The sequence below is a fragment of the Xyrauchen texanus genome, chromosome 43, assembly GCF_025860055.1.
Source record: "Xyrauchen texanus isolate HMW12.3.18 chromosome 43, RBS_HiC_50CHRs, whole genome shotgun sequence".
Lineage (NCBI taxonomy): Eukaryota > Metazoa > Chordata > Actinopteri > Cypriniformes > Catostomidae > Xyrauchen > Xyrauchen texanus.
Genome location: NC_068318.1, coordinates 14464739 through 14491021, shown reverse-complemented (window position 1 = coordinate 14491021; position 26283 = coordinate 14464739). Strand labels below are relative to the sequence as shown.

At 37.2% G+C, this 26283-nt stretch overlaps 3 protein-coding genes across 7 annotated transcripts in view; all 3 read left to right on the top strand.

Moving 5' to 3' along the window:
- tacc1 (transforming, acidic coiled-coil containing protein 1) overlaps positions 1-5490 on the top strand; it is a 45407-nt gene extending 39917 nt beyond the window's left edge. For 3 of the 4 annotated variants that reach the window (XM_052115901.1, XM_052115900.1, XM_052115898.1), the window contains exons 7-13: positions 366-503; positions 1183-1259; positions 1385-1428; positions 1565-1728; positions 1877-1983; positions 2549-2669; positions 3996-5490. In XM_052115901.1, coding sequence (XP_051971861.1) covers positions 366-503; positions 1183-1259; positions 1385-1428; positions 1565-1728; positions 1877-1983; positions 2549-2669; positions 3996-4064 — 720 coding nt within the window. In that variant the 3' untranslated portion in view covers positions 4065-5490. The remainder of the gene's footprint in view (positions 1-365; positions 504-1182; positions 1260-1384; positions 1429-1564; positions 1729-1876; positions 1984-2548; positions 2670-3995) is intronic. The other variant, XM_052115899.1, reaches the window with a different exon arrangement.
- A 521-nt stretch (positions 5491-6011) lies between these two features.
- The window catches only part of LOC127636181 (lysyl oxidase homolog 2A), a 75408-nt gene continuing 55136 nt past the window's right edge, over positions 6012-26283 (top strand). The window contains exons 1-6 of one of the 2 annotated variants that reach the window (XM_052116607.1): positions 6012-6193; positions 6850-6990; positions 7559-9187; positions 12480-12779; positions 13919-14097; positions 25227-25435. In XM_052116607.1, the coding sequence (XP_051972567.1) occupies positions 12500-12779; positions 13919-14097; positions 25227-25435 (668 nt within the window). In that variant the 5' untranslated portion in view covers positions 6012-6193; positions 6850-6990; positions 7559-9187; positions 12480-12499. The remainder of the gene's footprint in view (positions 6194-6849; positions 6991-7558; positions 9188-12479; positions 12780-13918; positions 14098-25226; positions 25436-26283) is intronic. The other variant, XM_052116606.1, reaches the window with a different exon arrangement.
- On the top strand, positions 6145-7776 carry si:ch211-113d22.2 (CD59 glycoprotein). Its single transcript, XM_052115610.1, has 3 exons — positions 6145-6193; positions 6877-6990; positions 7559-7776. Exons 1-3 carry the CDS (start codon positions 6145-6147, stop codon positions 7774-7776), a joined length of 381 nt encoding a protein of 126 aa, XP_051971570.1.

Here is a 26283-nt window from a genome sequence, read left to right as displayed (position 1 = left end):
GAAAGATTGTAGTCATTGTATCCTATTTATTTATGATCTGTTTTTGTCATGTGTGGTTTAGCAATATTTGAAAATGTTGTTCATATGTTATTAAAGTTTAATGCAAAATGTGTTTAATTATAATGATAATTATTTGCATTATTAATTGTTATAACAACCATAATAAAATAAGTATTACATTGTAATATAATATCATATAAACATTTGATGTGCTCTGATGCATGTTGTCTTTGTTGCATGTTACAAACATGTGATAAGGTTATAGTAATACTCTTGCAATACACTTATACACATAATATATAATATAAACAAAAATAAAATAGCCACTAATTATTAAAGCTTATCTGTGAACTTGCTCTCTGCAGAGTACAGAGGACTTGTGTAAGAGTCATGCTTTGAGTTCTTCAGACAGTGAGACCGTAGATAATTCAAGTTCAGGGCTGGATTCAATCCCTCTCAGTGAGATGGACAAGGCAGCAGTGCTCACACTGATCAGAGAAGAGGTAACACACGAACACCTGCCCTGTGTCTTATTTTACCATTCCAGATTCCACTTTTCTGAGATCTGTCCCAATCCCATCACAGTAGTAGGCCTGCATGTTCTTTAAATAACAATATTATAATTATAATACTAATCAGGGCTGGTACTAGGATGCCGTCGTTGGCAGAGCACTTGTTTGTTTAAAAAAAGGGGTGGGGCAATGTTGATCGTTTTGCCATTAGTCCGGGGGGCAGAGTGCCTCTTGTCAGTCCTGGTGGGACATCTGAAGTTTCTAGTGGTGTATCTGAAGTTTCTATCAGGTTCATGGAAAATCTAGAGGGGCAATGCCCCAACCAAGCCATCCCTTAGCATAAAACTATGAACATGCGCTACATGGATGGCTTTGACTCCGTGTTTATGTCAGTGTCTCCCACTGAACACATTTAGAAGTGCTCTTCCAGTGAACATCGAGGTGGGAGAAAATGGTGGCGGACGCTGTGAATGGGGCCCCCCTTGGAATTGTGGGGCTTCAGCACGTGTAAGCCGTTGCCCCTTAGACTCGGCCATGATTCGAATAGATTTGTTTTATTTTATTTTAGATTTCAAATGTTTCCATTGAAATGTAAATTGGTCATGGGAACTGTGTGTTGACTTGTGATGGAATATGTATGTGAATTTGTGTTTTTATTGTATACTTGCAGATAATCTCCAAAGAGATTGACGCCAATGAGTGGAAAAGGAAATATGAGGAGAGTAGACTAGAGGTCAATGAAATGAGGTAGGCCTACATCCATATCTTGAACCTTTCCCAGAATATTTTAAGTTTAATCCCCACATATTCTCTAACAATGCATTCCTCACAATGAAACAAAGTTCTAACTTTGTTTACTGGTTTCATCATAGGAAAATAGTGGATGAGTATGAGAAGACAGTAGCCCAAATGATTGGTGAGTGATCATGCTTGCCAGAATTGTTTACTGACAGTATGTAATCAACTACATGTAGATTTTTAGCTTAAATGTTATCACACTTTTATGTAGATTTGAAAAGAAGATCTCTCTTTATCTGAAAATGTTTTCCAAGCAGAGGATGAGCAACGTAAGTCCATAGGATCTGAGAAAAGTGTCAACCAGTTAACCTTGGAGAGAGATCAGGCCATAGCCGACCTCAACTCTGTGGAACGCTCACTGTCCGACCTGTTTAGACGCTACGAAAACATGAAGACTGTCCTTGAGGGTTTTAAGAAGGTAACAGATCATTACCAAAGTCCAGTGCAATTCCAATTAACCAAGAATGATTTGCCATAATGTAAATAATTGAGCTGCTTACATTCAGATGATCTATAGAATTTAAAAATCATAATCTGACTGTTTTTTTTGGTCACTCTTGTTTCAGAATGAAGAAGTGCTAAAGAAGTGTGCTCAGGACTACCTCACACGTGTGAGGCAGGAGGAACAACGTTATCAGACTCTCAAAATCCATGCAGAGGAGAAACTTGAAAAGTTTGTTTAACCTTGATATGTATGATATTCAGTTTTAAAGGAGTGGTTCACCCAAATATTTTAATTCTTTCATTATTTACTCACGTCGTTTCAACCCTGAATGCTATAATTTTTTTCAGTGGAAAACAAAAGGCTACTTTGGAAGACTTGGAATATAACGCACAAGTTAGTTAAAACGATTTTATGGTTCCTTTTTGGAGCTTGACAGCCGTGGCCACTGTTAAATGTTGTTGAATGGAATAGAGCTGTACAAAAACTCTCCTTTTGTGTTAAACAGAAGAAATAAATGCATGGGTTTGGAATGACATGAGCGTGAATAAATGATAACAGAATTTTACATTTTGGGTGAACTATTTCTTTAAATATGCTTACTTCTTACTGTGCTTAATAGTTTTCAGCTGCATAGAATTGCTGAGTGGATCTCATGAGTTGCCAGTGTGAACATAATGTGTTTAATCCAATTTATTTCAATCAATGAAAGACTTAAAATTAAAGCTCCAATTTCTCATGGTTGGATGTGATGTTCTTTTGTCCTCTCAGTCTCTGATCTGTGTTTTTGTTGCAGAGCGAATGAGGAAATAGCTCAGGTACGAGCTAAGGCCAACGCAGAGAGTGTGGCGCTGAATGCCAGCCTGAGAAAAGAGCAAATGAAGGTGGACTCCCTGGAGCGAGCGCTTGAACAGAAGGTAAAATCTCACACATTCAGCTTCATGAAACTGGATCTGATAGGATACAACACATCCTGTAACGTCAAATAGGTGAACAGCTCACTTTTTCAAAGAAAAAGAGATCAAATATAATTGTTAAAACTCTTCTTTCAACTTAAAATTCTCTTTGATCCCTTACAATTTAGACTTGACATGGGAAGTTGTGTAGACGAAGAATACAGTTGACATAAATGTACAAAAATGTATATATATACAGTATATATACACCAATCAGCCACAACATTAAAACTACCTGCCTAATATTGTGTAGGTCCCCCTCATGTCGCCAAAACAGCGCCAACCCGTATCTCAGAATAGCATTCTGAGATTATATTCTTCTCACTACAATTGTACAGAGCGGTTATCTGAGTTACTGTAGGCTTTGTCAGTTCGAACCAGTCTGGCCATTCTCTGTTGACCTCTTTATTCAACAAGACATTTCAGTCCACATAACTGACACTCACTGGTGTTTTTTGTTTTTAGCACCATTCGGAGTAAATTCTAGAGACTTTTGTGCGTGAAAATCCCAGGAGGGGATTGAAAAACATTGAAAAAATTATTTCAGTGTTATGTAGTGGTGAAAAATACTCAAGAGGAACCTGACTTCTGGTTTGTCGATACATGTATATAATTCAATATTATTTAGCAGCTTGAGCAAAAAACGATCAGCACACATAATTCTTTTGGCCTATTGCCCGGTTTTACGTTATTTGTAAACATTACCGCCGTTATTACGGGCTTTTAACGTGTGCAAGTGTTGTACTCATACCTGTTTACATTTCAATGACAAAACCAGAGAATAATAAGTCTCATGTAATAGCACGTTTCTTTCGTTGTCAGATTTTTGAATAAGCTTGTTTTTGTTGCTTAGGAGCATCTTGCTCAGTGTCAAGCTCTGTGTCATCTGAGAGAGGTGCATCTTTTGCTGCTGCTGTTTCTGCAGCATAAATCCACCGATTTGCACAGTGTTGTCGGCGTAATAAAACAACATGTTTTTTGTAACTGTTTTGCAGGGACATGACACCGTTGTTTGGCAAATTCGACAAACTGTAACGCTACAATCCTCTTGTCGTTTGCCATCGATCTCGCCTATGTATTGTATATCAACAAGATCGAACATGTTATATCAAAAAGATAGAAAACGTTATATCAGCAAGATCAAAAAGTTATCTCAACAAGATCAAAAACATTATCTCAACAAGATCACAATTGTTATCTCATCAAGATCAATCCAGGCCTATTAATGCTAATTTTGTCATTTAAAATGTTAAATCATTCTAACTGTCATCCACTTTATGTTTGCAGAATCAGGAAATTGAAGAGCTTTCCAAGATTTGTGATGAGCTCATAGCCAAGTTGGGCACTACGGACTAAGAGGAAGTAGAACATACTCATATTGTTGCTTACAAGCCCTGTCTGACACATACCCACTCTGGCCAAGAACACCTTTAGATCTCCAATTACTGTTTTCTTATTGGAATTTTATTAAAGTCACTTTTCCATGGATCTGGTTATATCCAAGGTATGAGCTGAAGAATCAAATAAAGCAGTCAGAAGCATATTTTTTAATGCTTCAAGATTCAAAAGTGCTGATGTTGGACTTACATCCATATTGCCACAATCCACGTTTGCTGTTATAAAAAATGTTTTATGGTGAGAGCCTTGAAAAGGGTGGAGAAAACCACACGCATATCTCTGACATTCTGACGTCTGCTTCAGAAAGTTGGTGGAGTTTGTGTACTTTGCAGATTCGGCTGTTATGGCAGCTGCTTGTATAAGACTTTGGGAGAATTCTACTACCTAGTGTGTGTGTATGGTCAAGTGTCTAAGTAAAAGAAGAGGTGTTTCGTTGGCCTTTTTTGTAGTTTACATGATCACACTGCTGCTATTTGTACCAGAGGTAGCAAATCATATTATTTACACCTTTTCAAGGTAGATAAAACTTTTTTTTGTTACAATACTTGCCATGATCGTACATATGATACAAATTGAAAGAAAACCTTTGAGCATTTTTAAAACTTATGTTTGAAGGGTTTTCAAACAGTTTGCAGTTCCATTCATTGCTTTTCTACCTTGCTACTGTAGGTGTTTAGGTGCCAAATTATCAGAGCTATGGTGTTACCAAATGTGATGTTAAAGAAATCTGATTAGTTAACTTCCATTCATAAGGTCATAATCTTCCAATCAAATGCTCACTTTGCAAAAATCAACTGCACCATTTTTCAAACTAACTGAAAGCACTTAAACATTTTCATTAAGTAATTCATTACATTGTCTTAAAATATGCATGAAGTACTAAGTTTGTCACAGGTTGAAATAATTTTACATTAACAGAGCCTGTCAAAGTGCTTTAGTGATTGCAAAGTTGCCTATGGACTGAATCATTCTTAAACCATTCAATTAAGTAATTACGAGAATTGAAAATCTTATGCCAGACTTGCTGTGCCAGATTCTGAAGTGATGCTATTGGCTGTAGTTTTTAACACATATCTCCACAACTACTATGTTATGCAATATTTCACTGCCAAATTAAACCACTATCCATGTGCCAAACATTAATGGGTATGTGGAGAAATATAAAATAGCCTGTAAATTGCCATGTCATGTTATTTGAGGAGCTATTTGTTGTTCTTTATAGTACTCACTGAAATCTGACCTGTGTGTATTTTTATGAGAATATTATTGTTCTTTAATTGTGTTATTAATGTTTGTAAAGTGGAGGAGATAATGAGTTACACAGAAATCCCATTGACTAATATATATTTTGTGCATAAATGCATTCCCTGAATAAAACTAATAATCTTCATAGTTTTGTTGCGTCATACTTAAATACTGCAATATTTGAAACTATGGTACAAACAATTTTCTAATCAAGACCTTTTATAAATGCAGTCATTTTGCTATATCACAGTCTCAGTGACCACTTCTGCATGGAAATGAGTCTCATATTGTCAGGGAGTTGCATACTGTAGCTAATCTCTTCTTAAGAAGGATATCTGGTGACAGGATAGATTGAGTATTAATATGTGGGACTCACTAAGAGATTGTCATGCAGTTGAGGTTGAATATACTCCACTGAATTTAAACATATTCAGTGTTTCAATCAAAATGTACATCCTATTGTTTAAAGCGAATAGATAGTTGGTTTAAAGCTTTCTGATGACATTATGTGCCTTCTCTTAAATATAATTGGCTTGCATGTCTCCTGCACCAAACCTTAAAAAGAATTATGACACAAAAGTTACATTTGACTAAACAGCCATAACCAATCATTTCCCATCTTTCAAGGTGCATCACCCCATTACCTGTCAATTACGCAGATGCATTGCAAGTGTTAAGCCTGTGTAATGCTCAGGTGATGGGTGCACACTGTGGGATTATAGATAGCTGTTGAGTGGTTTGTAGTTAAGACTTCCACACTGTCCCAGGACTTCACTCATACATTCTCCTCAACATGAAGACTCTCCTTGCTGTGCTGGTCCTGTTTGCTGCTGTGCTACACAGTAAGTGTTTAATAAGTATCAAAACGTATATTGTCGTATCTATCTATCTATCTATCTATCTATCTATCTATCTATCTATCTATCTATCTATCTATCTATCTATCTATCTATCTATCTATCTATCTATCTATCTATCTATCTATCTATCTATCTATCTATCTATCTATCTATCTATCTATCTATCTATCTAATCTATTCACAGTATTGTGCAAAAGTTTTAGGCTCTCAAGATGTTTCACAAAAGCATTTGTCTTACTGTAAGATGGTTATCTATATGTTCAGCTTTAGTATGTCAATAGGAAAAATACTTTTTATACTCTCAAACATTAATTTTGCAAATAGAAAAGATTGGAATAGAAGAACAGGGTGCTCTGCAAGAGATGTCATGGCCCCCACAGATATATATATATATATATATATATATATATATATATATATATATATATATATACACACACACACACAGTATATTTATGTGTGTGTGTGTGTGTGTGTGTGTGTGTGTGTGTGTGTGTGTGTGTTAATATGAAAGCTATAATATGTATATTTAAATTATAACATTTTGTATTAAATATTATTTAAATATATGCATAAGTCAAATGAGACATTATTTATTGGGTGGTAGGGGTTTGCTCATCATAATAATCTCAGATTAGCTGTGTTGTCTTGTCCGCTGTGTGAAGGTGAGGGACTCAAGTGTTTCACCTGTGTGGCTAATAACCAGGACGAGTGTAACCGGCAGGGGTCTACAGTGTGTCCGGCTCACTCAGATGCCTGCTCTACTATCACAGGACCCCGTGAGTACATGCAGTATTCGGACATATGATAGATATAACAGTGCGTTAGTTGGCCACATGGGGGCGACCTCATCACTCTCAACTTTGTTTCCACTGTGATCAAATTTAACAGTTACTACATTTAAGTACAGTAAATGCATTTAATTGACCCATTAATCTTCTATAATAATAATAATAGCAAATGCAATAATAACTGTTAACTACATTTTATATAATGCATATCCCCCATATTAATGTATTTACAGACTCTGTATTGAGGCTTACATAGCAAAGCCACCAAAATAATCATGAATGATGTACAGTTATATTCTCATACTTAAAATGTTAATTTTACTGAATACATTTTAAAATGGAAGCGACAATGAAACATCTGAACTTTAAGATCTTAATTTTAGCTTTAGTTGAAGTTAACTTAATATTGTATTTTGTTTATTTTTTCAAATTATTCACAAACATTTATTTGAGATCAAAACCCATAAGGGGCAATGCTTGGATTGAGGAAATCTTTCCGTAAATGATGTAATTTGTGGCATCACTCTAAATCCACCATGTGTTTCCTCCGCTATAGACTCAGTGATGAAGTCATGTGCTTACAAGTCCTTCTGTGACAAGTCTCACATGAGCAATGGTGAGATGAAGCTGGAATGTTGCTTCAGCGATGACTGTAATGGCCCTCACCGGTCCCACAGCCACGGGGAGCACCAAAATGCTGCCATGGCACTGAGCTCCAGCCCTGTCCTGCTCATTGGGGTCCTGCTCATTAGAGTGGCTGTCAATTCACTGTAAACCCTAAACACACCGACCTATTGCATTACATATTCAATTAATCTGAGTCTGATGGATTAATGTAAACTGTAACCTTTAACTGTAAATGTAACTGATAGAAGTGCTTTTGTCTATTGAATGGCCACATTATCTGTGCATGTGCTTCTGCTGTTATACATACAAGGTTTAAATAAGCCCTGCTTAGAATGTGTCATTTTATGTTGTATATGAGCTCAAATGAGCATCTACGAAACTAATGAATAAAGTTAATAAATGACTATTTTATTGGCATTATCAAGTCATTGTGTTGTAAATGCTCCATTGTCTGTCTCTTTAAACGATAGTTTCTATCTATCTATCTATCTATCTATCTATCTATCTATCTATCTATCTATCTATCTATCTATCTATCTATCTATCTATCTATCTATCTATCTATCTATCTATCTATCTATCTATCTATCTATCTATCTGTCTGTCTGTCTGTCTGTCTGTCTGTCTGTCTGTCTGTCTGTTATATATCTATTTGTCCATCTGTCTGTCTGTCTATTATATATCTATTTGTCCATCTGTCTATCTGTCTGTCTGTCTGTCTGTCTGTCTGTCTGTCTATCTATCTATTTGTCTGCCCGTCTGTCCATCTATCTATCTATCTATCTATCTATCTATCTATCTATCTATCTATCTATCTATCTATCTATCTATCTATCTATCTATCTATCTATCTATCTATCTATCTATCTATCTATCTATCTGTCTATCTGTCTGTCTGTCTGTCTGTCTGTCTGTCTGTCTGTCTATCTATCTATCTATCTATTTGTCTGCCCATCCGTCCATCCATCCATCCATCCATTCATCCATCCATCCATCCATCCACCCATCTATGTTCGTCCGTTTATCCATCCGTGTCACACTGCATGTCTGTCTTTCTGATTTTATCAGTCTGTCCACATTTCATTTGTCTGTCTACATATTTATCTTTCTGACTGGCTAGCTGTTTGCCTGTCTATTCATCTTTATGATTTTCTGTCTATATATCTGTTTTCCTATATGTCTGCCTGCTTGCCTATCTATCTATTCAAATTTCTTTTTGTCTGTCTGCATGTTTGTCAGACTCTGTGTGTGTATCTGCATGTATCTCTCTATCTGTCAGACAGCTTTCCAGTAAATATGGAACAACGCTCACATTATTCCTGTTGAGGAAACATCACACAGACTACAGGGCATCCCCAGCAGAATGACGTCAGTTATGTGCAGCAGACAAACTGGGGCGTCTGGAACTTTCATAATCTGCCAGTCAGGAATGGTTTCAGATTCCAGTGTTGGTGGGAGGAAAGGGATGAACTCATTTAAAAGTGTCGGAATATATTCAGAGGCAGTGTCGCTGCTGCATCCAACTGAGCGTGTAACTTTGCCGAACTTTTTAAAAAAGGTAAGTGTATGGCGCCAAGCGGTTTTAAATGTATAAACTAGTATTAGCAGTTTGAAATTATTGTTCGATAGATGCACATGTCTGTCTCTGAATAGCTAAACATATATCTTGAAATACCGAGGCTGTATTGGAGTGGTTATCGTTGAATGGATGGATGAATACAAATTTTACTGATTTATTAATTGCTTTTATTTAATTACATTTTAGGTATGATATTATGTATTATATTATATTTACGCCTTTATGTGTGTCTTTAATGTTATCATTGTTTTTTATCCGCTATGCCTCTACGTAGCATTATACTGAAAGACTGGAATGTGTGCAACGTGTGATCATGAATAAAAGCTTAAAAAATCAATCAGATTCAGTTGTGGCCAAAAATATAGATATATGATAAAAGAAGGCTGTGATCCTTTGGGACTTTCAATCAAAATATTAACACAAATCTATCCACAAATATATATCAAATAATTCCAAACACAACACAGGAGATATATATATATATATACAATTTTGTGTGACAAAAATGTGTGACAATTATTGGCACACTTGCATTCAATACTTTGTGCAACCTCCCTTTGTCAAGATAACAGCTCTGAGTCTTCTCCTTTAATGCCTAATGAGGTTGGAGAGCACATGGCAAGGGATCTGAGCCAATTCCTCCATAAATAATCTCTCCAGTTCTTTCAAATTCAGAAGTCCACACTAGTGGACTCTACTCTTCAGTTCACCCCACAGGTTTTCTATGGGATTCAGGCCAGGGGACTGGGATGGCCATGGCAGAACCTTAATTTTGTGGTCAGTGAACTATTTTTGTGTTGATTTTTATGTGTGTCCTGATGGAAGATCCAACCACTGCCCATTTTAAGCTTTCTGGCAGAGCAATCAGGATTTTCTTTTTTATCTGTTGGTATTTGATCAAGTCCATGATGCCATGTATCCGAACAAGATGTCCAGGACCTCTGGCATAAAAACAGCCCCACAACATTAAAGATCCTCCACCATATTTAACCGTGGGCATGAGATACTTTCCCATATGGCTACCTCTCTGTTTGCGGCAAACTCATCTCTGATGTTTACTGCCAAAAAGCTCTGTTTTTGGTTATCTGACCTTAGAACCTGTTCCAATTTGAAGTTCCAGAAGTGTCTGGCAAACCAAAGACACTTGAGTTTGTAGTTGCATGAGAGCAGAGGCTTTTTTCTTGAAACCCTCCTAAACAATTTGTTGTGATGTAGGTGACGTCTGATTGTAGTTTTGGAGACTTTCTGACCCCAATACCAAACTAATGTGATCCTTGAAGAATTTTTGACCACTTGAACCATCCTCCTCACCATGCGTAGAGACAACATAGAGACATGTCCTCTATCAGGCCAATTCGTAACATGTCCAATTGATTGGCAATTCTTAATTATTGCCATGATGGTGGAAATGGGTATATTCAATGCTATAGCTATTTTCTTATAGCCACTTCCCATTTTGAGAAGCTCAATAACCTTTTGCTGCGCATCATAAATGTACCCATTGTGACTGATGATTAAGAGAATTTGGCCAGTATGTTACTTCATATTTATACCTATGTGAAACAGGAAGTCATGGCTGAACAATTTAATGTTCCTTGTCACCCACGTGTACTAAAAAAAGTTAAATATGAATGGGAATATACTTCATATATATTTTAATCATAAGAATTTCTATGGGTGCCAATAATTGCGGCAAACGGGTTTTGGAGAAAAATATTTATTTAATTATGAGATTTTTCCCAACTTTCAATTAATTTACTTCAATTAAAGGTTACATTTTTGTGAATATTTTGAATGAAAGATCAAAAGGATAAACAACAAAGCTTTCTTTGCTCATATTTACCAAGGGTGCCAATATTTTTGACCAATACTGTACACATCACACACACGATCAACAGCTTTTAGTGGGGTTTTTTCCCCAACTATCAAACAAACTTTTGGTTTTCAATACATTAACTGCACCCATCTATAATCAAACAGTCTGTTTTGAAACTTTCATTGTTTGGACAGAGTGATTATGATGTTAATTGCAGTCAATTGTTGATGTTTTAGAATAGAAACCCTTTGGAAAAGGGATTTTCTGAGTCAGAAAATGGGATGTTATGTTACCAACTTGATGTTGTGCTGCTGAGTAGACAGATGAAGTGTGCTGAACTTGCATGATATTATTATGGCTGGACTAATAATGAGTACAATTTTTTTAATGTCCACTGTTAAAGAGCATAAGGATACAAGCCATCAACAATCGATTGTGGATGTATATTAGCTGAGATGTCTACTTCTCTGGAATATGTCTAAGAATGGTGGAGGTTATTTCATAAGTACAGGAGTTTCTTTAAACTCAAGCATTCTAGAAATGATTTGGCAGACTTGTTTTTATTCTTGCGTAAAACAAGAAATTATTTGAAGCATTTGGCTTAAGTACAAAGCTGTTTTCCTGAATTTATTTTCATGCACTGAAGCTTTGTAATTTGTTGTTTGATCAGTTAATTTTTACGAATTGTTTAATGCATTTTATTTACTTTTTTTTTTTTTTTTTTAAATCTGTGGCATTAATAAAATACAATTTTAGTTATTGTAATCTCCAATTATAATGGGGCTTGTTCCTACCAAAACTTAATTGGTGGTGTGTTGGGCTGAGTGGTGGAGAAGGTAAACACTCCAGTCATCTGTCTTTAATGGCTTCTGGACTAGAGGGAGGCTGGGGACAGAACTGACATGAAGAGATGGAGCACAGCATGACCATACATATTCTATGTATTAGTGAAGACAAGCTATAGATCATTGTATGATAGTATGGTATGACCTCAACATTAGGTTTAACATCTTTTCAAAGGTTCAGAGTAGCAGAGGTATGCTTATGTACAAACAGGTTTCCCATTTCATGGTCCATAAGCATTTTCCCTGGAGGAATGGTGAATGCTGGAAGAAAATGTAAAAAAAGCTTACTAGACTGTGTGAAATGAATGGTGTCTTGGATGTTCAGATAACCAACATATGCTATTTCCCCAAATTTACCTGTATTTAACTGTACCCTTTGCAACTGCATGTCACATATCCCAACATATTCCTCTTCACCTGCCTTCCAGACTCTAAAGGCTTCACTATTGATCAGCTGTCCTGTTTTGTCAGTTTATCTATGAAATAGAATGTATCAATTTCCATTTTAACCAGAAATCCCAAGGGTGTAAAAAGGAAATTGGCTTGGTGGTTTAGGTTCACTTATTTTACAATATAATTGCTACATTTGTGCTTTCTAATGCTCTTTTAGGTCCCATTGAAAGCATAGCCATGTTGGTCTCTTCTGCACTGTGGTCCTTCCTCAGTCTCTTGATCCTGCTGACCCTGGTTCAGGCCCAGACTCAATCTCAGCAGCCGAAGATTCAGCTGCGCCTTGCTGGAAACAAACGCAAGCATTACGAGGGCCGCGTGGAGGTTTACTATAACAACGAATGGGGAACTGTCTGTGATGATGATTTCTCAATCGAAGCTGCCCACGTTGTGTGCCAGGAACTTGGCTTCCTGGGCGCTGTTTCTTGGACACCATCTGCAAAGTTCGGACAAGGAGAAGGTAGGAAAGAAAATGGAGACTGAGACTTCTAAACCATATCGTTAAATTGTATTATAAGCTTATGCTCCACTGAAAGCTCTGTTGTGTTCATATTGATTACATTTTTTAATACCCAATTGTCACATTTTGGCCATTATGGGTATATGATACCAATCAGACAGCCGTTACCTTAAGGAAAAAGCACAGTATGGAAACAAGATTTAAAATATAGATCAGACTTAATCTCATCCTAAGTCTCTTTATTATAGAAACATGATGATCTGCCTGTATAAATCTGTCCAAAGATTGTAAATCTGAATCTGCATTTCATTGTGTGGGAAGGTTAAAGTCCTGTGGAAGAATGACCACTGGTGTTTCACTCTTTTTCCACTTTCCACAGAGTAAGCAAAATCACTCTCAGCACATTCAGTATAATATGTACTATTAATGTGAGAAGAAAAGGATATTCTGTAAGGATTCATACTTGAAAAGCTTATAGCATGTATGACATTTTTATGCAAGGACACTTGTGGAAATACAACTGTGAATGGAAAGTGTTAAAGCAATGGTCAGTGTTCAATACAATTTAAGCTCAGAAGCTCCCCCAAAAGAAAAAACTTCAGCTTGTCTCTCATTTATTAAAAATAAATGGAAGTGAATGGGGCCAGTCTATAAACATTAAAATACATGCTGTTTCAAAAGTATATCACCATGGAGTAACCATTATACAAATACACGTGATTTTAGTGTGATAAAATCGCTAACTAACCTTATCTGTGTAAAGTTATATCCATTATTATAACATTGTTGTCATGACGATGTAACACAGGTAAGCTAATCCCTGTAACCCGGTGAAAGTAAGTTTAAATGACAAGAATGCCTGTTGAAGCAATGGAAGTTATCAAAATCTACACTTACCCTGTTGAAAGGACCAGTTTAGAACAGCATGAGCAGCAGGCTGGTTTAAGCTGGTCAACCAACCTGGCTTTTGTTTGACTTGAGGTTTTGCTGTTTAAGCTTGTTAAGCAGCCTGGTAGTGACACCAGCTTTTAAGCATCTCACGCAACGGATCGTCATCCAATACACAACATATGCTAGTGACCAGTCCAAAAAGCCATTTGGAAAAACCAACACTTGCTTTTTTATTCCTTATCCCTCAGGTCGCATTTGGCTGGACAATGTCCACTGTGCAGGAAGAGAGAAATCTCTAGCTGATTGCCCCTCAAATGGCTTTGGGGTGTCTGACTGCAGACACAGTGAAGATGTCGGGGTGGTTTGCAATCAGAAGCGCATTCCTGGCCACAAGTTCATCATCAAAACACTGAACAATGATGTTGAGGTACTTCAACCTTCTTGATAAAAAATGAAATGGTTAATTAATGTAACAAGTTTGACAGGTTTGACATTGCTTATTCATTTGTACTTTTACTGTTGTGAAGTGCAGATGTGTGTTCAAGTAAACCAAGCTTAAGTGTCTGTTGTTTGAGTTCAGTACAGAACAACTCTGCTGAAAAGACTGCTGAAACAAGACCAAGTCTGTCTTTTCTGGTCTCCCAGTTTTTTGCACGTTTAATATGGTCTGGACAGATAATAAACCTAAATAATTACCTACCAGTTAAACCAGTTGATTACCAGCATAGCTAGGCTGAAAGACAATAACTACTGGCTTGGTGAGGCTAGGAGGCCAACTTAAACCAGCTAAGACCAATTTAAACCACTTAAGACCAGCCACCCAGCCCAGGCTGGTTTAAGATTTTGTTTCAGCAGAATGATATGTTGAAAATTCCTTTTTAGGAGCTGTAGGGTTCAAACAACATAGTCAGGTATGTGGTCCAAAGACCAGGCTGTATCACCAGCAGATTCCCATCAGAGTGTGGGAGATCTACTTTCCTGGTTTTCTTGGTGAACATTCTGCCTGTCATTTTATCTCTTGGCTAAAAGGAAGAGAATGTCTGTTACCACAGTTCGCACATTCCTCTCCAAAGTTTGCCACTCCAGAATAGTTTATTAGTGTTCAATTCTGCTTTTATGGTGTGCCAGCTGTCCACACACCCCCATGTCCAATGGTCTGTGCCAGGGTCAGTTAGATTATTAACTGATATTTGTATATTTGCCATGTTGGTATGGAAACCAAGGTAAGCAGGTTTAAAGACGGGCTCTTGAGAGCAGTCAAAGAGCCTATGGTGTACTTTTCCATTTCTATGACCCTCAGACTTAATGGCTTTACCACATTGTGCATCTCTATCCCAGTCCTTCCTGCCACCCCCATCTCCAATCTTTTCTATGGGAATGTTAATGTGGTGGAACACTGTGGAGTTGCTGATTAGCAGAAGGAATGACGGCAACACGGAATCCAACTTGTCAAGCGATAATTCTCTATTTACTGTATTAGAAGCAAAAAGGCTGCTTTGGTCTATAGATTCTGATTGGTGAGGGTGTAATTTCTTTATTCCTATATATGAAAAACAATGCTGTCAATTAGAGGTCACCTCAACTACCAGTCAGACGACAGAGTACGCCTATGAATGGCTGTGAGATGTTAGCTATTGGTAGGTGTAATTGTGAGTTTTCCAGTACGCACATACCAGAGGTCTTGGACACAGGAGCTCCTCTGTGAATCACGTTTGGGCGAATTCTCAAAAGGCTGGTTATACACTGGAGTGACATGGTGAGCTAAGACAAAACAGTCTGCCCAGATTTCACAGGCATCTTTCCAATGCCAATGATTTTAAAAGCAAAAACCCATATTTTTTGCGCATTTTTCACATCAAAGGACAATTCGGCATGCAATCATTCCAACCATAGACGAAACTGGCAGCTGAACAATGTGAAATTCTGTACATCACAACAGGGATGCACTGGCCATAAGGAGCAATAGGACTTTCCTCGTGGCAGGTTAAGTAGTGAGCTGGTCCCTCACTGGTCAGACAGCAAAATGATCAAGGAGAACTCCAATGCCAATAAACCATGAGATAATGAGACTGCTCGTTATCCCATTTATTACAAGATTACTTGCCAAATAAATAAATGGACATTGATTTGAGTTTGAAAGATTTATTGATCTTACTTGTAGAGATTGCAGAGTGATACGAGAAGTAGGAATGATGAGCCATCTGATATCACTTTATCCCTGGAACTGTGGCTATTATTCAGAAATATCAGACTGCTAGATGGTGCAATTGACCAATCAGAATCACGATGCATCATAATATCATATTCTCGTCATGTTAGATCATGGTTATTTTGCTCAAAATTATACTGGTATCGGTATTGTATTGTAAAAAATATATGTGTACAGCCCGAATTTACACTTAGCCAAATAATGTATTATCGCATGTTGTATACGTCTTTGAGTGATCAGGTGACTATCTGTCTCGAATGCATCTCAAAGGGCATTTACACAGGTCTTTTTGTGATTGAAACCCTTCTAATCAGAAAAATGCATGAGGTGGCAAAGTGTAACCCCCTTAGCGCATCACTCGCTAACAGACTAAATAGTTTTCATGCCTAAATGGTATGTTAAAAAATGCTTCCACAAATAATCTTCTGTCCTGCCAAAACTGAAAAATAGCAACACAGAGGTTTTTATGTCTATAAAAAAAAGTATATACAAACGGCCCTATTTTAATGTCTGTTTGCTTGCGTTTATTTACCTCTCCTGTGTGTCAGTACAGTGGACCAGTGTGTGCTTCAAACAGGAAACACTACCACTTAGAGACCGAAGGTAAGGAGAGAGAAGGTGTCCGGTAGATGATTGCACTGTGTTCAGACTTTCATAATAAGGCCTCTATTAGAGCATGCCACGATCACATTTGTTAATTTTTTACATGTAAAGATAAACTTTATTGCCCTAAAAGTATGTGGTTACCTTTCACCATTATAACTACAGAACCGGGTTCAATAAAAGTCAAGCGCAATCGTATTTGTGGCATTATATTGGTTACCATAAAAAAAACTGTTCTTACTCATCTCTCCTTTTCTGGGTTACTTATAATGCAACTTACAATGGAAGTGAATGGGGCTAATCCGTAAACATTAAAACACTCACTTTTCAAAAGTATAGACACAAGACGTAGACAATATGTGTTAACATGATTTTAGTGTAATAAAATAGCTTTTTAACTTTATCTGTGTAAAGTTATAGCTAATTTTACAACTTCATTGCCATGATGATGCAACGCTGTTAACTGAAATGATTGTAAAAAATAAATTAAAATGATGATTTAAACAAATTAATGAATGTGCTATTATAAAATTTCAAATTGTATATTTCTGCCTTTGAACCCTCCAAAATTTGGCCCCATTTTGCTTTGGGAGGAACAAGCCAAATTGTTTTGTGGTAATCAACATTATGCAGCAAATGCTGTTGAGTGAGCTGAACTTGCATTGAATATTCCTTTTACTCTATGTGTGAAACTTCGGCGCGCAACACGTCTTGCATAATTCTGCTATGGACATGAGTTAAACATATCATGTGGCTCACTGTGGAGAGTTATGCTAGTACATATCCAAGTGATCAAACAAAAAAAGGCAGAAAATCTTATATACTACGTTCAAGGAGGGACCCAAGCCAAATCATATCCTAGAGACTTGATGTCAATATCACAGAGACTTGGGGGTGGGCTCTTTTGACATGGGCTAGTAAGCCACCACCCAGTAGCCACCCAGAACATGCTAACATATCCCTAGTAACAACATATCAAAATGCTTAAAACCACTCCTAGCATTATGGCGAAATGTACTACTGAGAATCTAGTTGATGTTTTTGCTGTAGTATTAAGATCATGTAATTAAGTAATTAAGATAATGATCTGATTGTCGTTTTTAATCATTTTGCCTTTTTCTCATTTTTCACACCATATTATTTGCCACTTAAACATAAAATGTTTGGACATTTAGTCCTCATCACATGCTGCTAATTGCAGCTGGACTCTTCATTTATTGTCTAAACTCATAAGACAGAGAGAAGACAGAATCAAAGAACAGATAACAGAGGTAAATGCGTAAAGAGAGTGAAGGACATGTTTTGTATTGTTTTAAACATTCAGCGGAACAGATGGATTGCTTATCGTTGGGTAATCAAATTAATCACCACCACACACAAGTTGCCACAACACATGGAAACAATCGAGGGCCAAGGAGTGTTTACCATATGTTCTGAGAATGTTTCCTTGGTTTGAATTCATGTAACTGTTGCAGTTAATCAGCTAATGATTATAGAATTAATTTACATTCATATTTGTAAAAACCTATGCTTTCACACCAAAGCATCTACAGAATATAAATCATGTTATTGACAAATACCAGGACAGACAGCTGAGTGTACACAATGCTTGATAAGAACTTAAACAACTTATCATACAATACAACCTAAAATGAAATATATTCAGTAATTATAGAATTCATGTGGTCATGAAAAACCTGTAAACATCAGGACTGATCTCTTGAACTTTGTCAGGACATGTTCAAGAGGCAAAATGACAGAATGACTGAACATAAATATGATAAATTGCTTATAATGGATTTCTCTTTGTCATGGTAATTGATTAGAATTTATAGTCATCTCCGGCCAAAAGCATGCTTTTAAGTTAACAAGCCAGCGACTGAGTGAACACTCAGTCTAAACGTATCCCAAAGAGGTCATAGTTCAGGATTTTCCACCAGGGCAAAAGATGTTAGCTTTCTCTCAAATTCCATTTTCCACAAGTGTGGGAAACTCAAGATACATTGTGATTTCTAGACAATTAAAGTGGTCAGATTCAAAACCAGGACACCAAAAAAGAGGGGTCAGATATGTTTTATGTGATTATATGGGAAGGAGTTTGGAACAACATTAGGGTAAATGATAACAGAATTTTCATTTTTGGGTGAACAACACCTTTATTTTAAGCAAATGAAAATGAAAAGTTTAACACTGGACGTCAACATGCTGACATTCTCAGGTTCACTCCGAATTCCCCATTCTGAGTTACTGACAAGCACCATGTCCCAACAGATCTTTTTCCATCAATTCAAATGTGTTTTACTGTGTGAATTTTTCTGCGGCGTGACTGAAACCATATTGTGTAAGCAGCCTCAAAGACACAGGTTTTGGTCCAATAGAAACCAGGAAGTAATTGCATTAACATAAACAATGATGTGCGCAATTTGAAGGTTACGTTCTCACACTAAAATTGCATTTTCACTCCACTGATGGTCAGGTTTAGGGTTGGAGTTTGGGTTAGGGGGTAGAATTGATCAAATAAGCATTCCTGGTGACTGTATCACATCATTTTTAACTAAAAATACAACTCACTTTTGGCTCCACTCTGTGGACAATTCACTCAGAAACGTGAGCTCACACAAGCTCATGGGTTTAACATTACTTCCAGCTTTGGCCACTGGGGTTAGCGGTTCAAATTTCAGGAGGCACGGACCCATTTAAGCCACAGAACGTTTGACCTACTGTTGCTGAATTCACAGCACGATCAGTCTGACTGACAACCCATGACAACATTCTGTTAACCCATTGAACGGACTGTACTTTAGTCCCTCACAGCCATGTTTTCATTGAATGAGCATCTAAGGTTGTTTAGGGCTGACATATTGTTTTACTAATGTTTTGTAATAGTGACTAGTTGTGTTGGTGCTTTTACTTTAATATAAGTTTAATGTATTGTTGCTCATATTGTCTTTCTAAAACCATTCCCAACTCTTGAGAACCCAAGACTTGTTCAGACCAGTTCTTTTGACCAAACCAACCACAAACTGTTCAAAATGGTTTCTGATTCATGCAAGTTGAGCCTTGTGTAAAGACTCTTCAGGGCTGAATGTAAATATGCCCAAAGATGCTCTGTGAAATGGGAGTTCATGGGTCACGTCAAGTTGGAGCGTTTCCTTGGAACTGACTCGTTCATGGGACCCTTGTGACCCTTTTCAACTTTGAATGAGTTCACCTTTAGTTCTGTTATGCTTTGTTTCTTTCTCCCTCTTTCTCTTTTGCACACACACACACACACACACACACACACACACACACACACACACACACACACACACACACACACACACACGCACACACACACACACACACACAGTCGTGAGTGCAGTCCTGACACAAAGCTGACCCTGAAGACAAAAAACTGTCTGAAAATAGCATTGCTCTTAGACAGACAGTTGTAGACTGCCTGGGTTTCGAGTGGTGGTGTGAGTATGTGTTATATTTGTGTGTTGGGTTGGCGACAGTCCGATACGATTATATGCATGTACAGGTAATATATTTTGAAAAATGTCCTTAGAGTGAAACAAAACCGACTTGTGAGGAAATCTGAAGATAAAAGGGGCCACATCATGTTTTGCTTTAATCTTATAATGTCATACTTTAATGTACTTAAGGGCCGTTCACACCACACACGTTTTTCCATCTGCGCTCTTATTCTATTATTCTTATATTTATGTATATATATATATATACTTGACAGACATCTTTGACCATTGCATTGTGCCCAGAAGATTTTTCAGAGTCTTGTATAGAAGCACAGTGTTTTTTGATGTCAAGGTCATAAAAGAATGTCAATTTTCAAGCACATCTCAAGACACCTGCGTTATGTTATATGCAAAAGGTTTTTTGTTCGTGCAAGAATGCGGTCAGTCTGAATGGCCCCTTAGTTATAGTTTGGGGTTCATTAAATCTGACAAAACCTCCCTTAAACCATCCGCCCTTTACACTCTCTTCACTCTTTATCCTTTTCCTTCCTCAGTAGGTGTAGAAACGGTCTCTGCTCCTTTGAACTTTCAAAACCACAAACCTGCTCCATCAAAAAAAGGCACGTGTAAGGCCAACGTGAAACACGTGGCAGGAAGTGAATAATAGAGGAGAAATGCCCAGTTGATTTTGACCATGCACCAGACACATCACCTCTCCCTCATTCACCTCATAAAGCCATTCGGAGTAATAATAACAGCAAGTAAATATTTGGTATCTGGATTCTGTGGAAGTGAAATGAAGGTGGTTCTGTCCCAGCTAGCACGTCAACCAGAGAGAAATGTAGGAATGTCTGGCCTACAAGCCACCCTCCACCCCCCACCCCATTCAGTCTTGCTGCTACTGTGGACCTCCCAATCTTAAATGATGTCATATTTGCCCACGCTTTCTTGCTTGTAGGAGATACTGTAACCCGTTACCTGTCTGTACATGTATGTCTAGAACATGCAAGTTTATATGAGCTAACAGAAAGCATTTACAGTGAAGTATCAAAGACCTCTTTGTGCACACATCATAATAGTGAGGAGATTGAATGAACGATACATTGCATTCTTTCTTTCTTTAAAAAAGAATATATTGAGGTTACAGTGAGGCACTTACAATGGTGAATGTGGCCCATTTTGGAGGTTTTAAAGGACGAAATGTGAAGCTTATAATTTTATAAAAGCACTTACATAACTACTGTTAAAACAGAAGAGTAACGTTATCATCACTTTTACAGTCGTTCATCCATTGTAAGTGCCTCACTGTAACCCAGATATTAGATTTTTCTTTTTTTTTTTAAGAAAAGGAGGGACAAGCCAATATTCATTTTTATGGCAATCAACATTATGCCACAAATGCTTTTGATTGAGCTTAACTTGTATTGAACCAGGAATAATATTTGAATGACACAAACTGGTACCTCAATGGCTAAGCTGTGTCTGGCACCAAGTAGTATTTCTCTTCTATTTTATTTAGAGGAGTCTTCTCTTTTATACATTGCATTGGGAATAGAGGTCTGTTAGCTGTATGTGCTTGGTCCATTACATTGCATTTATTGGGCAGACACTTATATCCAAAGAAACTTGTAGTGCATTCAAAATACATGTCATCAGCAGTGGTGGACGAAGTACACATACCATGTACTTGAGTTAAAGTAAAGATACTCAAGGTAAAATTTTACTCAAGTAAAAGTAGAAGTGCTGCCTTTAAACATTCACTTGAGTAAAAGTACAAAAGTATTTGCCTTCAAATGTACTTAAGTATCCAAGTACTATTATAATTTGTCACAAGACTCTTGCTTAACTCAGTCTACATGAAGACTAATGTCACTCTTGGCACACCAATCTATTAATAAAATTACATTAATTAGTCAGATGTGTGTATATATATATATATATATATATATATATATATATATATATATATATATATATATGTATATATGAATTGAATACATTTTTGTGTGTTTAATTTTGGAGGGAAGGGGCTGTTCCCATAAGGTACAATACATTTACAGTATTTACTGTATATATTTTTCTCAAGTGTCTATGGTCATAATTATTAACATCCTAATGTTATGATACATTCACATAAACCTGCACAACGCCATTAAATATATATATATATATATATATATATATACACACACACACACACACACACACACACACACACACACACACACACACACACACACATATATACACACACACACATACATATACACATACATAGACATATATATATATATATATATATATATATATATATATATATATTCTATGTTATGGGAGCAGCCAATTTCCCTCCAAAATTAAACACAAAAACGTATTAATGCAGTGTTTCATCTTGCTTATTTGGCTCAAGATAATAATTTATTAAGCCCACATGTTATAATAACAAGAAACTCTGCTTCTAACCACAGGTAGAGAGCTGTCGTTCCAACCACACAACTCTGCGATGCTGTTTGCGAATGTTCGTTGGAACGATGGTTTCGGGAAACACCGACTCGTTGAACTATGATGATAACGACGGAACTTGCGACCATAGTTGGCTAACGATGCTTTTGGGAAACGCACCCCTGGTTCGCGCTTAGTAGATGCCGCCAAGGCAAGTTCAAAACAAAGCGCGCTGTACTGTGATTGGTGGCTCATTTGATCAGTTACGTTTTTATCCACTCATAAATAAAAAGGAACGACTGATTTTGAAAATGTAGTAGAGTAAAAAGTAAGATATTTGACTTTGAAATGTAGTGGAGTTAAAGTAAAAGTCCCCCCAAATTTAAATACTTCAGTAAAGTACAGATACGCAAAAAAGCTACTTAAGTACAGTAACGAATTACATTTACTTCGTTACTGTCCTCCACTGGTCATCAGTATGTGTACTGCCTGAGAATTGAACCTATGACCTTGGCATCGCTAGAGCTATGCTCTACCAGCTCCAATCCATATTTGAAGGCATGCATTAAACTCTCTATTTTATAATTAAGCACAATGGAGCCAGTCTTCTTTGCAATCTACAAAACATTACCAGCAATTCCCCCAAAAGAAAACCTTTGATTTGAAGTCCAATCTTGATGGATCCTGTTAAACTTTTCATCCTATCAGTCAAGAAGATTACAACATTGTCCATTGTTGGTCACTGCATGTCTGGTCTTGGGACAGCATTTTGTCACGACTTGCTTTTTTCAATTTACTCTTCTATTCAGAGAACATTCTCTCTTAGGCTTGTATTTCATCACTTTAAAGCTGCTGTATTCAGGATTTTTTATGTTTGTTGTATCAGATTTCATTTTTATTTACAGATGGCGGAGAAATTCCTTTTTATATGATGTCCCTGCTCATAAGGATGTATAAACATTCCAAATGTTTTTATTTTCATTGACATATAGGAAGTTAATGAAAGGCAAAATGAAGCTGCACCATCACAGTAAATCAACCTGTTGGAATTCTTACAGTATGTGAGCAAAACCCGAGACTGATCAAACAGGATGTCTCTTAGGTGTAAAAATAAATTGTGGAAGATGTTTGGTCTGGTCTGGTCTCTTTTGGTGTAGATCAAGTTAAAAGGGAATAGGTGTGGGCTCTTTCTCACAGCTGGCTCGGTGACCCCCGCTCTCACCCTTACCTTGAACACAAAGTTCTTTGTTTTCCTCCAGACTTCTTGTGCTAAAGCAAACAGTGATGTGTCTGATTTGAGAGCCCATTTCATCCATGCCCAACCCATTAGTCTGGCCTTTATATAGTAATATTTACATTAAACTCAAATCTTGCTCTCTCCACATATAGAGAAATTCATTTTTTTCCCTGTTCTGTGAGGCCGCCACTTTCTTCTGGCTTTATCCTGCTGGCCAACATCTCTCTAAATTACAAGCCACATTCTCTGCCTTTTCCTGTATTATGTTTACCATGGTCAGTTGAAACTTGTCCAGTGACCACCTTCTTGTTGGTTGTGAAACACTATGGGTACTACACTACATCTGAAACATACCTAATAGTTGATATCATTGCAAAAAGCCCTTGTAGGGTTATATGAGGGGTATTTGTTGGAGCTAAAGAAGATTCCTTTGAACTCAATAAATGATTGTATCCTTTTTATATCCCTCCAAACTATAAGAATGTTCTGCACTTCTGTGGTCTGGATCCTATGAATTGCTTGGATGCAGATTAATTTGTCGTTCCAAAAAAAGTGAATTGGGCTACCTAGTACAGAGCCAAACAAACCCAACTGACCATGAATTTCCATGCTAGTCCAAGCTAGTTTATGATGGTTAGGTGTTGGTCTACCTGTATCTTGTGCACGAGTATAGCCAGCTGTTGATCATGCAACTTAGCTGGTGAAGATGGCAAATCAGTATGGTCTTTCTTGTGAAACTTCATGCCCAAGAAATCTAAGTTAACCACCACAAGACTGCCTAAGGAGATATTGAGAGCATTTCTGAAGACTTCTGTCAGTTGAAGTGATATTTTTGGTAACATTTCTTCTTTGACCTTGTTTTAAACCATATACTGTATGGTCAACCTTGTCAATTGTGATCCATCTCCTATCTGGCTCCTCAGTTTGGCCCTCAAATTTCACCCTGAAGAACCCAGACATATCTTCTACTAACGAAGTGACTCTGTTACTAAAAAATCTTCAGAACTTCCAAGTTATCTACTGTATATGTATGGAAGTTTTGACAATATATCAGCCAGATCTGATGAAAATTACATGAATGTGGATTTTTTTACGAGGTTCCTTACATGGATCACTGCGGTTTTGAGGTGAAATGTCCACTGAGTGGTGTCAAAAGAGAGTTAAAATGTCTCCCAAACAGGTTATATCTGTCTATCGACTATCGTTAAATCAACAAAACCAACCTACTTATCTACTACCTAAACCTAAGTGTCATAAAAAGCAAATGTATAAAATCATATAATTTTGTGGTGCTTCTATGACACTTTCCACTCATGTGTCAAGTCACGTGCTCAGCAGGACTCAATCTTCTGTACTTTACATCGGAAGTACAACGCTCTATTACGCAGTTAAATCACAATGGAACAAGCTTGTAAATGTAGTTGGTTATGTAATGAAAATGTTACAATTTATCATTTAAAATCATTTTGCAAACATGTAGGTAAAGTTACATGATTCTCTAAGATTAGGTTGCAATATATTCACTTATAAATATTGATAAGGGTTACCAAGACAATGTTGACCATTCTTGGAATGTAAGTGCTCTTTTGTTGATTCCTCCTTAGACTCTCAAAGAAAGGGTAGAAGAAATCCGTGTGAGACCCATATCATCCCACCTCAAGCGCATACCCATCACGGAGGGCTATGTGGAGGTGAAGGCCCACGGAAAGTGGCGACAGATCTGCGATGAGGAGTGGACCCCCATGAACAGCCGCGTCGTCTGTGGAATGTACGGATTCCCTGGAGAGAAGAAATACAACAACAAAATCTACAAGTAAGGAAAAGCCCCTTTTCCTATAATGAACTCCAGAACCAAACCACAAAACTAGTTTCAAATCAGATCTACTGTGTCCTACATATCAGTACTGTACTGCTTGGAAAACAAACAGACAAAAAAAAAACAGCATGGTGTCCTGTATAGTATAAACAATAATACAAAAAAAAGAAAGCCACATGGAGAATTTGAGGTTTCGCCAAAAGTAGCATTAACTTACTCTGCAAGAGATATTCTATTGTACTCAGATGCATGTGAACTCCCCCCTGCCCCTATGGTGAATCATTGAATGATTGTTTCCCAACATAACTCTTCTTGGCCTCTTCCCATCTCGCAGAGAACATTGTGTGAATACTGTTACACTGTTAAGATAATTTCACTGTAGAAATGTCTTTAAATTATGTTGTGATTTTATAAATCAAACCACATACTAGTTAAAGCACCGACATTTGTAAAGGTGGGGTGTTTAGATTAATGGACGTGACCTCCAGTAGTGGCGCCTGCAGCTGTATGGTCACTGTGCGTACCATGAGCGCTCAGTCAGCTAGTGCTTTGCCATGTGAACAAGGGGCTGTTCAAACCGAACATATTTTTGCATCCGCTCGTGCTGTTTTTTCATAGTTTTCCATGTAAACATACTCTAGATGGATGTCTTTGAGAACTGCATGACGTTTCAATGTGTTTTTAGCATATCTCATGGGAGCGCTGCATTTTTTTATGACATGTCAAGAAAAAAAAAAAAAGTTCTTCAACTGATAAAAATGCATCTCGAGGTACCTGCATTCTGCTCTATTCGATGTGGTGCCTTTTGCTTCTTTTATAATTTTTTTTTTCGTGAAAACACGCCT